The 15,212-nt window shown below is 40.7% G+C and overlaps 1 protein-coding gene across 7 annotated transcripts in view; it reads left to right on the forward strand.

The window, feature by feature from the left end:
- LIMS1 (LIM zinc finger domain containing 1) overlaps positions 1–15,212 on the forward strand; it is a 146,131-nt gene that overhangs the window by 112,415 nt on the left and 18,504 nt on the right. For all 7 annotated transcript variants that reach the window (XM_084872506.1, XM_084872511.1, XM_084872507.1 and 4 more), the window contains 4 exons: positions 2,895–2,961; positions 4,189–4,309; positions 4,789–4,938; positions 6,365–6,515. In XM_084872506.1, coding sequence (XP_084728632.1) covers positions 2,895–2,961; positions 4,189–4,309; positions 4,789–4,938; positions 6,365–6,515 — 489 coding nt within the window. The remainder of the gene's footprint in view (positions 1–2,894; positions 2,962–4,188; positions 4,310–4,788; positions 4,939–6,364; positions 6,516–15,212) is intronic.

Genomic DNA, 15,212 nt, shown 5'->3' on the forward strand with positions numbered 1-15,212 from the left:
TAGAGAGAAACATAAATGAGAATCATCGATTGGCTGCCTCCTGCACACTCACTAGTGAGAGTGTGCCCACAACCAAGGTACATGCCCTTGACCAGATTCGAACCTGGGACCTTTCAGGCCACAGGCTGACACTCTACCCACTGAGCCAAACCGGTTTCAGCACCTCCATAATTCTGATGTTGGTACGCTTGAAGTTGTCCCAAAGGCTCCTTACACTATCTTCAATTTTCTGTATTCTCTTCTCTTCTTGCTTCTCCAGAGGACTGTCCTTTGCCTCTTTGTAATCCAAATCTTTTATTTGATTCTTGCGTTCCTATAGTCTGCTGTTGGGTCTCTATATAATACTTTTTATTTCAGTCAGTGTATGTTTAATTTCTAATTTTTTTTTTTTTTCATATCCTCAAGGGTCTCGTTAAATTTATTGGCCTTTTCTAGGAAATTCTTGAAAAACCTTATAACCGTGGTTTTGAACTCTTTATTCAGTCTTTTGTTCTCCTCCATTTCTTTCGTTTGTGATCTATTTCCTTTTCTAGGCATTTTCACTGCTTCCAAGAGTTGGTAGGATGGCTTTGTGTGTTTGGGGTCCTATATGGCCCGATGGGTTAGCCTCCCTAGATACCTGAGGTAGATACTCTTGGTGTACCCCTTTGTGGACTGTGTGTACAGCCTTGTTGTAAGTCTTGACAGTTGTTGGTATCACTGGTAGAATTGACCTCTAGGCCAATTGGATGTGAGTATAAGCTGTGTCTACTCCGGGATACCGTTTGTTTTGGAGACAGCCTTATAGGATCAGACTTGCAAAATTGCAAAAGCCTCTGTGCTCAGCTTGGATGGGGCAGAGTCTCAGGGCTAAGCCAACAGTCTTGGCTTCCAGTCAGTCCTGCCCTTGTGTGCGTGCCTCAGAGCTTTGTATTCCACGGATCTCTTGAGTTACCGCCTGACAGCCCAGATTCCCCCTGCAAGAGTGTGGGAGCCCTAGGGACTCACCCGAAATTGTGTTGGGTCTCTAGTCTGGAGCTTCCGACTCCTTCCACTATGGAGAGGCTAAGGCAACCTCCATGGTCAGATTTCGCGCACACTCACTTGCACGCAACTGTAGACCCTGCCTGCTGTGGCTCCTGGCTCCCCGGAGTCTCCCAGTCTATGAGTCTCCGGGTGCCTTTCTCTACAGTCCAGACTCCACCCGTATGAGCCTGGGTCCACAAAGTTTCAGAGGGGGTTGGTATTTAGTGCAGACAGAACTGGGGTTCAGTGCAGTGGGGGGGCTTCCTTTCCCCTCCTGCCAGCCAGGCACTCCGCCGCCCTTCCTCTCTGTGCGCAAGTCTCCCTACCTTAGCGCTTTGCAGCTCCCCTGATCCATGAGCCTCTCTCCTTCTTTTTAGTTGTAGATTTTTCCACTCCACCAGCTTTCCTGTGGTTTTGGATGATGTCCATTCTGTCTTTTAATTATTGTTTTGAAATATTAGTTGAGCACAATGGCTTGGGTTAATTTCTGGAGTCTCTGTTCTGTTCCATTGATCTATGTGCTTGATCTTGTGTCAGTACCAGGCTGTTTTGTGCACATTGGTTTTGCAGTATAACTTGATATCTGGTATTGTGATTCCTCCTACTTTGTTCTTCTTTCTCAAGATTACTGCAGCTATTTGGAGTCTTTTTTTATTCCATATAAATTTTTGGTGTTTTCATTCTAAATCTGTGAAATATGCCATTGATATTTTAATATGGATTGCATTGAATCTATAAATTGCTTTGGGTAGTATGGCCTCCACTTGGGTTGCCGGGGCGGGGGGGGGGGGGGTCATTGCCAGTCTGTAAACCACCACGGGCCCCTCGCCCCAAGGGAACCCCCACCCTGATCCAGGACATCCTTCAGGGCAAACCAGCCAGCCCCCACCTGTGCACCAGGCCTCTATCCTATCTAATAAAAGAGTAATATGCAGATTGGCCATCACTCTAACACACAAGATGGCCTCCTCCATGTGGCCACAAGATGGCCAGCAGTGGAGGGCAGTTGGGATGGACCAGGCCTGCAAGGGAGGACAGTTGTGGTGATCAGGTCAGTAGGGGAGGGCAGTTGGGAAGGACCAGGCCTGCAAGGGAGGGCAGTTAGGGGTGATCAGGCCTTCAGGGGAGGGCAGTTAGGGGGGACTAAGCCAGCAGAGGAGGGGAATTAGGGGGGACCCAGGCCTACAGGGAAGGGCAGTTGGGAGGGACCCAGGCCTGCAGGGGAGAGCAATTGGCGGGGGGGAAGGGGGGGCCCAGGCCTGCCAGGGATGGCAGTTAGGGGCAAACAGGCTGGCAGTAGAGTGGTTACGGGGTGATCAGACTGGCAGGCAGAAGCAGTTAGGGGCAATCAGGAAGGCAGGCAGGCAAGCAATTGGGAGCCAGTAGTCCTGGATTGTGAGAGGGGACCCAGATTGGAAAGGGTGCAGGCTAGGCTGAGGGACACCCCTCTCCATGCACGAATTTTGTGCACCGGTCCTCTAGTCTATACTAATAAAAGAGTAATATGCTAATTAGACCAGATAGACCGAACATCTCTGGTCATCCGGTCCTTCTTCCAGACAAAGCCATGGTGATGGGGGCCGAGGCAGAGATGGTTAGGGGCAATCAGACGGGCAGGGTAGAGCAGTTAGAGGTGATCAGGCCAGCAGGGGAGGGCAGTTGGGGGTGACCAGGCCAGCAGGCAGAAGCGGTTAGGGGCAGTCAGGCAGGCAGGCAATCAGGTGAGCGATTAGGAGCCAGAGGTCCTGGATTATGAGAGGGATGTCCCAGATTGGAGAGGGTACAGTCTGGGCTGAGGGACCTCTTTCCCCCACCACCACCCCCAATGCATGAATTTCATGCACCAGGCCTCTAGTTATATTCATATTTACAAATACTTTCTATTTCAGTTTGAAGGGAGGAAGTACTGTGAACATGATTTTCAGATGCTTTTTGCACCCTGCTGCCATCAGTGCGGTAAGTCTCACTGCTGACTGTAACATAAAAAGTTAAGTTTCAAAGTTACTTACGGTGTTTAACACTACTGAAGTATCAATGATAAAAGTGGGGTTTGGTGCTCATTAGGAATAGCATTTAGGTACTTTATCTGTCCACTTGCCTATCACTCCTATATAATAAATCTCTAATATGCAAATCAACCAAATGGCTGAACCACCAGTTGCTATGACATGCACTGACCACCAGAGGGCAGGCGCTCAATGCTGCAGTTATCCTCTGGTGATTAGTGTGCTCCCACAGGGGAGTGCCACTCAGCCAGAAGCTGGGCTCATGGCTGGTGAGCACATCAGTGGTGGTGGGAGCCTCTCCTGCCTCCACTGCAGGCGGTCAGTAGGAAGAAGGGGTCCTGGACTGTGAGAGCCCCAGACTGAAAGAGGGATGTCTGACTAAGTCAGCAGTCAGACATCCCCCGAGGGGTCCTGGACTGTGAGAGGGCACATGCCGGGCTGAGGTACTATCCCCACCCCCACCCCCATGCACGAATTTCATGCACTGGACCTCTAGTAATATATAACAAACTGGAAGAGTATAAAAACCCAGAGAGAATTGATTTCTAAGGACATCTAGTATAAAGTTATTTCAGAACTAACTGAGACTTATGTTAAATGAACACATTTATGGAATATTCATTTACCCTCTTGCTTTTGGGTTTGCCAGAAGGGAGACAGAGAAGATTGTCAGTGAGGTACATTGATGCTTAGAGATTACCTATGGTTGGTTATACAGGTGCTGGACTGGCTTGCACCTTAGCTACTTCACTGGTTGCTAACAGCTCTTACTAGAAGGCCTCCAGAGATTGGAGAAACTGAGTTGAATGTTATAAAGGTTTAATGAAAGAAGAAATTAAGCCTAAGTTACAAGAAAATGTGCTGTGGATTTCAGTTTCTGTATCATTGATGGCCAGAAATTACTAAAAGGCATTCAAGAGATCTCAGTAATTGCTTGGGAAAAGAAAGGCAGATTCAGAGATGTAATAAGACAGCCCGAAAATATAGAATTACAGAATCAAAAACAAGCACTCAGATGATATAGAAAACATTTTTCTAATATACTTGTTATGGTATACACATACATAAAAATTTCCTTTTTGTGGAAAAAGATTTAAATGTGTGTGTTTTTTTCCCTTTGCTGCTTTTAGCAATAAAATGCCACATTGGATATATTTTGTGTGTCTCTTTCTCACAGGTGAATTCATTATTGGCCGAGTTATCAAAGCCATGAATAACAGCTGGCATCCTGAGTGCTTCTGCTGTGACCTCTGCCAGGAGGTCCTGGCAGATATCGGATTTGTCAAGAATGCTGGGAGGTAGGAGTATTTTATTCTTGTCAAGTGTGGGTGAATAAAGTGACTACTACATGTCATGCATATTTTCTCATGGGATGTGAGGCAGTGCTTCAGGACACCCAGTTTAAAACAGAAGTACTCAAACTGGTGTCTGTTAGGAGAGGGCCCTGGAGTTTCTGGGCAGCAGTGTTTGACTGCCATTTGTGTTCCTGGGCCTCACAAAAGGGGGACAAGTATTTAAAATTGAGTTTCTAAAATATTAGTCAGATTATTTGTGTTTTTCATATAAAAGGTAGTAGTCTGCTCTATTAAGTCAACAGTGATTTCTAAAGAGTTTCTTTAATTTCTTTTGAGAGATATGGGAAGCATATTTCTTTTTCTCTCCCCCCCCCCCCCCCCATTTTTCTTTCTTTTCTTTATCGGCACATTTCTTTTTAGTTATTAGGAAGGACCTTAGATTTTAAATTGTAAGTTTTTTAAAAAGTTTTGGCTCTGTTTAGGCATCTGTGTCGCCCCTGTCATAATCGTGAGAAAGCCAGGGGCCTTGGAAAATACATCTGCCAGAAATGCCATGCCATCATTGACGAGCAGCCTCTGATATTCAAGAATGACCCTTATCATCCAGACCACTTCAACTGTGCCAACTGCGGGTATTGCGATTTCTTTGTTACTGCACCATAGAGAAGATGAAGGATAACATTTATCTGTATTTCTGTTATTCCAGCAAACCAAATTTGTTTTTCTCCAAGTTTTAATCTGGGAAATTTTCAACCTACAGCAAAGTCAAGAGAATAATATAAAAAAAATACCTACATACCCTTAATGTAGTTTCATCAGTTAATATTTTGCCACAGTCTGCATGTACAGACTTTGAAGTAATTATAGACCATATTAAAATATCCTCAATCATCCAAAAACTGTTTTCCAAAAAAGGATTAATAATAAAAAAAAGCTCAGGAAGTCTTATCTTTGTACATATTGAATATATAACTTTTGCATTTGTAATATTGTAGTTAGGGTGTTATCTCAAAATATCTAAAATTCTATCTAAAGGTGTTTTGTTTTTTCCTTCAAAAACTCATGATATATTGAATATGAATGTACATGCTAAATTGTAGTAGGGAAAACAAGGTAGGCTCAGGGTCAAGCAAACTGCTTTGCAGTATAAAAACAGCCACCTCATCTTTTTTGTGATTAACAGTTTGTGCCTTTTCTGCTTTTCTTGCCTATCATTTGCTCTAGTGCAGTGGTCTGCAAACTCATTGGTCAACCGAGCCAAATATCAACAGTACAATGATTGAAATTTCTTTTGAGAGCCAAATTTTTTAAACTTAAACTATATAGATAGGTACATTGTTATTAACTTAATTGGGGTACTCCTAAGCTGGCCTTCGCTAAAAATTCAAGGGGCCAAAGAGCCGCATGTGGCTCTTGAGCCGCAGTTTGCCAGTCACTGCTCTAAAGGAATATTTTTTTCACTTTTGGTTAGCACTTTAAATAATTATTTAAACAGATAAAATTCAAATAAGTCCATTTGGCTAATTGGAGCTATCTGTGTTTATTGACACAGGAGACAGAAAATAATAGCATACTTAAGCATTTGGAAACAGAAAATTCTGGTCATTTCATTTACTTATATATTAACCTGTAACTATTCTTAAAAGCTTATCATGGTTTAAATAATTATCATTAATGGAACTAATCTCCAAACTCCTTGATTATTTTGGGAAGATAATGTCACTGAGTTTATCCTCAGTATTGTTATTAACCGCTAGCTTTTCAAGGAAGACAAATGGACATAATGTGATAAAGACAAATAAATGATAGCTAATGTCTAGTGTGATAATATGTATTTTACTTACTTATACACTTTACCATTAGTGATGTTTTGATAGGAATCTGAAACCTATTCAAACCTATTAACTCATGTTACGCTGATTGCCAGGAGGGAAAAGAAGTTATAGAAATTGTTATAGTGAAAACTTCAAAAATCTCCTAAAAAGTGTTAGTCATATTGTTGCCCATTTGTTTCCTTCCTGATGATATCATTCAGTTGGCTATCTTTCTCATGGGCAGGAAGGAGCTGACTGCTGATGCCCGGGAGCTGAAAGGAGAACTGTATTGCTTGCCATGCCATGATAAAATGGGGGTTCCCATCTGTGGTGCTTGTCGGCGCCCCATTGAAGGGCGTGTGGTCAATGCCATGGGCAAACAGTGGCATGTGGAGGTGAGTTCTACATGCATGATGTAGGGGCAACCAGTACTTTTTAATTTCGTTGGTTCAGGTGTGTTAACAAGATTAGGAGGTTTTAAAAATTAAATGTGAACATTTTAAAGACAATTGCCTTTGTAGAAAATTAGGAATATAGAATATACACAAGAGCTTTTGTGAGCTCTTGGTAATGATAAAGGATGTGCTCTTCTGTTCTTAAATCTTCTAGCCCTGGCTTGTGTGGCTTAAGGGGTTGGGCACCATCCGGTACACTGGAAGGTTGCAGGTTTGACTCCCGGTCAGATCACATGCCTGGTTGCAGACTCAATCCCCAGTGTGGGGTGTGCAGGAAGCAGCCCATTGATGTTTTACTCTCACATTGTTTCTCTCTCCCTTCCCCTCTCTAATAATAATAATGATAATGATGAATCTTTTTTTGAAAGTTTCATTTATATTTAGATAATTGAAGGCAATTTTTTCCTTTTTACTTATTTATTTTTTAATTTAATAAATCTTTATTGTTCAAATTATTGCAATTGTTTCTCCTCCCCCCGCCCCCCATAGCTACCCTCCACCCGGTCCCCACCCCACCCTCTGCCCCTACCTCCCCACCACTGTCCTTATCCATAGGTTTTTTTGTCCAGTCTCTTCCTGTACTCCCCACACAGATACCCCTTCCCCCCTGAGAATTATCAATCCCCTCCCATTCTATGCCTCTGATTCTATTATATTCACCAGTTTATTCTGTTCCTCAGATTTTTAATTCACTTGACTTTTAGATTCACTTGTTGATAGATACGTATTTGTTGTTCATAATTTTTATCTTTACTTTTTTCTTCTTTTTCCTCTTTTAAAGCATACCTTTCAGCATTTCATATAATATTGGTTTGGTGGTGATGAACTCCTTTAGCTTTTTCTTATCTGTGAAGCTCTTTATCTGCCCTTCAATTCTGAATGATAACTTTGCTGGGTAGAGAAATCTTGGTTGAAGGTTCTCGCTATTCATCACTTTGAATATTTCTTGCCATGCCTGCATAGTTTCTGTGGAGAAATCAACTGATAGTCATATGGGTGCTCCCTTATAGGTAATTAACTGTTTTTCTCTTGCTGCTTGTAAGATTCTCTCTTTGTCTTTTGCCCTTGGCATTTTAATTATGATGTTTCTTGGTGTGGTCCTCTTTGGATTACTTTTGTTTGGGGTTCTGTGTGCTTCCTGTACTTGTAAGTCTATTTCTTTCACCAGGTGTAGGAAGTTTTCTGTCATTTTTCTTCAAATAGGTTTTCAGTTTGCTCTCTCTTTTCTTCTGGCACCCCCATAATTCTGATGTTGGTACGTTTGAAGTTGTCCCAGAGGCCTCTTACACTATTTCAACTTTCTCGATTCACTTCTCTTCTTGCTTCTCCAGAGGAGTGTCCTTTGCCTCTTTGTATTTTATTTATTTATTTATTTATTTATTTTAATATATATTTTATTGATTTTTTTACAGAGAGGAAGGGAGAGAGATAGAGAGCTAGAAACGTCGATGAAAGAGAAACATCGACCAGCTGCCTCCTGCACAACCCCTATTGGGGATGTGCCCGCAACCAAGGTACATGCCCTTGACCAGAATCAAACCTGGGACCCTTCAGTCCGCAGACCGACGCTCTACCGCTGAGCCAAACCGGCCTCGGCTCATCAATGTTTCTAACTCTCTATCCCTCTCTCTTCCTCACTGTAAAAATATTAATAAAATATATTTTTAAAAATTTATCGGCCTTTTCTAGGAAATTCTTGAAAAAAACTTATACCGGTGGTTTTGAACTCTATGTCCAGTCATTTGTGCGTGATTTCTTTCATTTGTGGTCTGTTTCCTTGGCTTCTCATTTTTGCTGCTTTCCTGAGTTGGTAGGGTAGCTTTTTGTGCCAAGTGTCCTATATGATTCAATGGGTCAGCCTCCCAGTTACCTGAGGTGGACACTCTTGGTGCACCCCTTTGTGGACTGTGTGTACAGACTTGTTGTAGTTAAGTCTTGACTACTGTTGGTATCACTGGGAGGAATTGACCTCCAGGCCAATTGGCTGTGAGGACCTGCTGTGTCTATAACAGAAGAATTGCTTTGCTGGCTATAATAGAAGAATTTCTTTGCTGGAGACACATTTATGGTGCAGGACTTGTTCCCATGGGGCTTTGGTGCTCACTGAGTCTGCCTCTTGAATGTGTCTCTTATGAGAATAGTTGAAATCTGATGTCATCTCACACCGTCCACTAGATACACTAGTTTCTGGATCTCCAGTGGGGTGCAGGTCAGCTACTGTCTGAGGCCACCCAGCAGGAGCTACAGCAAGAACTACAATTTTTTTCTCTTTGCTTGGGATTTGGCGGTTTTGGAGCAGTCTGACTGTTGCTGCAGTTTATTTGGTTAAACTGCCACAGGGCAGGCCATTTATATGCAAAAGCCGTTGTGTAGAACCTGGGTGGGTTTGTAGAATGTGCAGGATGTGGCTTCAGGGCGGGGCGGGGTCTCAAGGCATAACTAGGCTAGGGCATGGCAAACAGCTATGGCTGCCATAGCCATTTCTGCCTTTCCACTTTTCCAAGTCCCCACTCCAGCGCAGTAAACAATGATTGCTGCACGCACCTCTGCAAAAAACTGACCTGATGGCCGACAGACTAGCTTCTCCCCGTAGGTGTCCGGGTCCCCCGAATGTCCCCAGAAACTGGATTTCAAAGTGATTGGGAGCTTGTTTCCCTTCGGGTTGAAAAAAAGCCGCGTGCTCAGTTGCCCGCCACCAGCCCGATTCATGTGCCTCCCTACCTCAGCATTTCAGTGTTTATGCTCCGTTCTCTTTCCCTCTAGTTATAAGATTTCCATTCACCCAGGTTTCCCATAGTTCTGGTGGTAGATGTTTTGTCTTTTAGTTGTATTTTTGAAATTGTTGTGCAAGGTGGCAGTTCAGTTGTTTACCTACGCTGCCATCTTGGTTTCTGGCTGAAGGCAATTTTTATTGTTGTCATTCTATAAAGCCTTCTTTTTTCCCAATTAACCCCCACTCCCTGCCACTCCCATCCCTCAAGACAAGCTCCCACTGCCCCAGTGTCTGTGTCCATTGGTTATGCTAATATACAAGTCCTTTGGTTGATCTCTAACCTCCCCTCTTCCCTTGCCTTCTCTCTGAGTTTGGACAGTCTTTGCAGTGTTACCTTGTCTCTGGATCTATTTTTGTTCATCCGTTTATGTTCATTATATCCCACATATGAGTGAGATCATGTTATATTTGTCTTTCTCTGACTGGCTTGTTTTGCTTAGCATAATGTTCTCTAGTTCCATCCATACTGTTGCAAATTATAAAAGTTCCTTTTTTTATAGCAGTGTAATATTCCATTGTGTACATATACCACAGTTTTCTAATCCACTCATCTGCTGATGGGCACTTAGGCTCTTTCCAAATCTTAGCTATGGTAAATTGTGCTGCTATAAAAATAGGGATGCATATATCGTTTCTGGTTGGTGTTTCTGATTTCTTGGGATATATTCCTAGAAGTGGATGAAATAGAAGTTCCATTTTTAATTTTTTGAGGAAACTCCATACTGTCTTCACAGTGGATGCGCCATTCTGCATTCCCACCAGCAGTGCACGAGGGTTCCTTTTTCTTCACATCCTCACCAGCACTTGTCGTTTGTTGATTTGTTCATCATAGTCAATCTGATAGGTGTGAGATGGTACCTCATTGTTGTTTTGATTTGCATCTCTTGATGATTAGTGACTTTGAACATATTTTCATGTTTCTTGGCCTTCTGTATTTCCTCTTTCAAAAGGTGTCTATTTAGGTCCTTTGCTCATTTTTTGAGTGGATTTTTTATCTTCCTTTTGTTATGTTATATGACTTTCATGTAAATTTTGGAAGTTAAACTCTTACCTGAGATAGCATTGGCAAATATGTTCTCCCATGCAGTGGCCTTGTTGTTTTGTTGATGGTTTCTTTTTGCAGAAGCTTTTATTTTGATGTAGTCCCATTTGTTTATTTTCTCCTTAGTTTCCATTGTTTAGGAGCTGTATCGGTAAAGATAGTGCTACAATGTACATCTGATATTTTGCTACCTATGGAGTCCTACAAGATTTGTATGGTTACCGTCTTACATTTAAGTCATTTCACCATTTTGAGTTTATTTTTGTGTGTGGTGTATGTTGGTGGTCTGGTTTTGTTTTGGGGGGTTTTTTTTGCACGAATCTGACCAATTTTCCCATCACCATTTGTTGAAGAGACTGTCTTGACTCCATTGTATGCTTTTGATATCTGGTATTGTGACCCCTCCAACTTTATTCTTCTTTATCTGGATTGCTATGGCTACTCGGGGTCTTTTTATATTCCAGTCGAATTTTTGGAGAGTTTGTTCTAGGTCTGTAAATTATGCCGTTGGTATTTTAATGGAAATTGCATTGAATCTATAAATTTTTGGGGGTAATATGGACATTTTAATGATATTAATTCTACCAATCCCTGCACATGGTATGTTGTTCCATTTGTTTATGTCTTCCTCTATCATTTTTCAATGTCCTGTGGTTTTTTTGAGTATAGGTCTTTTATCTCCTTGGTTACGTTTATTCCTAGGTATCTCAATTTTTTTTTTTTTTTTGATTCTGTGAGTTCCTTTTTTTAAATTTTATTATTTTTTTTAATTAAATTATTATCTGTGTACATATTTTAACATTGCCCCCCCCCCCCATTCATACCCTCCCTCCCCACAGTTTTGTGTCCATTGGTTCTACTTATATGCATGTATTCAAGTCCTTCGGTTGATCTCTTATCTTGCCCAGATCTCCCTACTATCCCCACTGTAATTTTACAGTCTGCTTGTTGCTTTACTGTCTTTATATCTTTCGATTTGTCAGTTTATAGTGTTCTTTAATATCCATAAATGAGTGAGGCCATGTGGTATTTCTCTTTCATTGACAGGCTTATTTCACTCAGCATGACGTTCTCTAGTTCTATCCAGGTTGCTGCAAATGATGAGAATTCCTTCTTTTTTATGGCAGCATAATATTCCATTATGTAGATGTACCATAGTTTTTGGATCCAATCATCTGCTGACGGGCACCTAGACTGTTTCCAGATTCTAGCTATTGTAGATTGTGCTGCAATGAACATAGGGGTGCATATATCCTTTCTGATTGGTGTTTCTAGTTTCTTGGGATATATTCCTAGGAGTAGGATTACTGGGTCAAATGGGAGTTCCATTTTCAGTTTTTTGAGGAAACTCCACACTGTTCTCCACAGTGGTTGCACCAGTCTGCATTCCCACCAGCAGTGCACTAGGGTTCCTTTTTCTCCACAACCTCGCCAACACTTGTCGTTTGTTGATTTATTGATGTTGGCCATTCTGACAGGTGTGAGATGGTACCGCATTGTTGTTTTGATTTGCATCTCTCGGATAATTAGTGACTTTGGAGCATGTTTTCATGTGCCTTTTGGCCTTCCTTCTGTCCTCTTTTGAAAATATTCTATTTAGGTCCATTGCCCATTTTTTAACTGGATCATTCATCTTCCTTTTATTTAGTTGTATAAGCTGTTTGTAGATGTTGGAGATTAAACCTTTATCAATGGTAACATTTGCAAATATGTTCTCCCACACAGTGGGCTTTCTTGTTGTTTTGTTGATGGTTTCTTTTGCTGTAAAAAAGCTTTTTATTTTGAAGTAGTCCCATGTGTTTATTTTCTCTTTAGTTTCCATTGCTCTAGGGGCAGTATCAGTGAAGAAGTGCTTTTGGCATATGTCTGAGATTTTGCTGCCCGTGGATGCTTCTAGTATTTTTATGGTTTCCCATCTGATGTTTAAGTCCTGTATCCATTTTGAGTTTATTTTTGTGTATGGTGTAAGTTGGTGATCTAGTTTCATTCTTTTGCATGTATCTGTCCAATTTTCCCAACACCATTTATTGAAGAGACTGTCTTGACTCCATTGTATATTCGTGCCTCCTTTGTCAAATATTAATTGAGCATAGTGATTTGGGTTGATATCTGGGTTCTCGATTCAATTCCATTGATCTATATGTCAATTCTTGTGCCAGTACCAGGCTGTTTTGAGAACAGTGGCTTTGTAATACAGTTTGAAGTCTGGTATTGAGATCCCTCCTACTTTACTCTTCTTTCTCAGGATTGCTGTGGCTATTCGGGGTCTTTTATTGTTCCAAATGAACTTTTGGAGAGTTCTTTCTAGGTCAGTGAAATATGCCGTTGGTATTTTAATGGGGAGTGCATTGAACCTATAGATTGCTTTAGGAAGTATGGACATTTTGATGATGTTGATTCTACCAATCCATAAACATGGTATGTTCTTCCATCTGTTTACATCTTCCTCTATCTCTTTTTTCAGTGTCGTGTAGTTTTCCGCAAATAGGTCCTTTACTTCCTTAGTTAGGTTTATTCCTAGGTATCTTAATTTTTTTGGTGCGATGGTAAATGGAATTGCTCTTTTAGTCTCTGTTTCTATAAATTCACTGTTGGTGTATAGAAATGCCATAGATTTCTTGGCGTTAATTTTGTATCCTGCTACATTGCCAAATTCATTTATTAAGCCAATTAGTTTTTTAATGGAGTCTTTTGGGTTTTTTATATACAATATCATGTCGTCTGCAAATAAGGATAACTTTACTTCTTCTTTTCCAATTTGGATGCCTTTTATTTCCTCTTCTTGTCTAATTGCAATGGCTAGTACTTCCAGTACTATGTCAAAGAGGAGTGGCGATATTGGGCATCCCTGTCTTGTTCCTGTTCTTAGAGGGAATGGTTTTAGTTTTTGCCCATTGAGTATGATGTTGGCTGTGGGTTTATCATATATAGCTTTTATTATGTTGAGGTATGATCCTTGTACTCCCACCTTGTTGAGAGTTTTTATCAGGAAAGGGTGTTGGATTTTATCAAATGCTTTTTCTGCATCAATTGATATGACTATAAGATTTTTATCTTTCAATTTGTTTATATGATGAATAACGTTTATTGATTTGCGAATATTGTACCATCCTTGCATTCCTGGAATAAATCCTACTTGGTCATGGTGTATGATCTTTGTGATGCTCTGCTGGAGCCGGTTTGCTCGAATTTTGTTGAGGATTTTGGCATATTTGTTCATGAGGAATATTGGCCTGTAATTCTCTTTCATTGAGTTGTCTTTATCTGGTTTTGGTATTAGGGTGATGTTGGCTTCATAGAAGGAGTTTGGAAGTGTTCCTTCCTCTTGAGTTTTTTGGAAAAGTCTGAGGAGGATAGATTTTAGTTCTTCCTTGAATGTTCGGTAAAACTCTCCTGTGAAGCCATCTGGCCCTGGGCTTTTGTTTGCTGGAAGCTTTTTGATGACTGTTTCAATTTCTTCCCAAGACACTGCTCTATTGAGATTTTTAGATTCTTCCTGATTGAGTTTTGGAAGTTTATATTTTTCTAGGAATATGTCCATTTCCTCCAGGTCGTTCAGTTTGTTGGAATAGAGTTGTTCATAGTATTTTGTAACAATCCTTTGTATTTCAGCGGGGTCTGTTGTTATTTTACCTCTTTCCTTTCTGATTTTGTTTATTTGGGTCCTCTCTCTATGTTTCTTGGTTAGCCTGGCTAGAGGTTCATCTATCTTGTTTATTCTTTCAAAGAACCAGCTCTTGGTTTTGTTGATCTTATGTATTGTTTCTTTGGTCTCTATGTGGTTTATCTCCGCTCTGATTTTTGTTATTTCCTTCCTTCTGCTTACACTGGGCTTTTCTTGTTGCTCTTTTTCTAACTCTTTGAGTTGTAGAGTTAGATCATTTGTTACCATTTTTTCTAGTTTTTTGCAATAGGCTTGTAGGGATATGAACTTCCTCTCAAAACTGCTTTTGCTGTGTCCCATAGATTTTGGATTGTTGTGTTTTCATTGTCATTTGTTGCCAGGATGTTTTTAATTTCTTCCTTGATTTCTTTGGTAACCCAGTCCTTGTTTAATAGCATGCTGTTTAGTCTCCATGTGTTTGATTTCTTTGGATTTTTTTCATTGTAGTTAATTTCCAGTTTTATGCCACTATGATCTGAGAAGATGCTTGATATGATTTCTATCTTCTTGAATTTGAAGAGACTTTGCCTATGTCCCAAAATGTGGTCTATCTTTGAGAATGTCCCATGTGCGCTTGAGAAGAATATATATTCTGTGGGTTTGGGGTGGAATGTTCTGAAGATGTCGATTAATTCCATCTGGTCTAGCAAGTCATTTAGGATTGATATTTCTTTGCTGATTTTTTGTTTAGATGATTTGTCGAAGGGTGACAGTGGGGTATTAAAATCTACTATGATTGTATTGCTATTAATCTCTCCCTTAATGTCCTCCAGCAGTTTTTTTACATATTGGGGTGCTCCCGTATTGGGTGCATATATATTGGGTCGGCAGCTAAGTAATTGCGGGTTTCACACATATATGGCTTCAGTTGAATTTTTAGGTTTGCAGACGTAGTACAAATGTAAAACACATTTTGTTATTTGATAGTTGGCTATTCAGCTGTTAATCAGTAAGAAAAGTTTTTTGATCTGTTTTGTAGTTTTCGTTTGGCGTTCGTTGAAAAATGGAAAATCAAAAGGAACATTTTCGTCATATTTTGCTTTTTTATTTCCGCAAAGGGAAAACGCATCGCAAGCTCATAAAAAGTTATGTGCTGTTTATGGTGACGAAGCCTTAAAAGAACTGCAGTGTCAAAATTGGTTTGCCAAATTTCGTTCT

Source organism: Pipistrellus hanaki (genome assembly GCF_964339955.1).
Source record: "Pipistrellus hanaki genome assembly, chromosome: 2".
Classification (NCBI taxonomy): domain Eukaryota; kingdom Metazoa; phylum Chordata; class Mammalia; order Chiroptera; family Vespertilionidae; genus Pipistrellus; species Pipistrellus hanaki.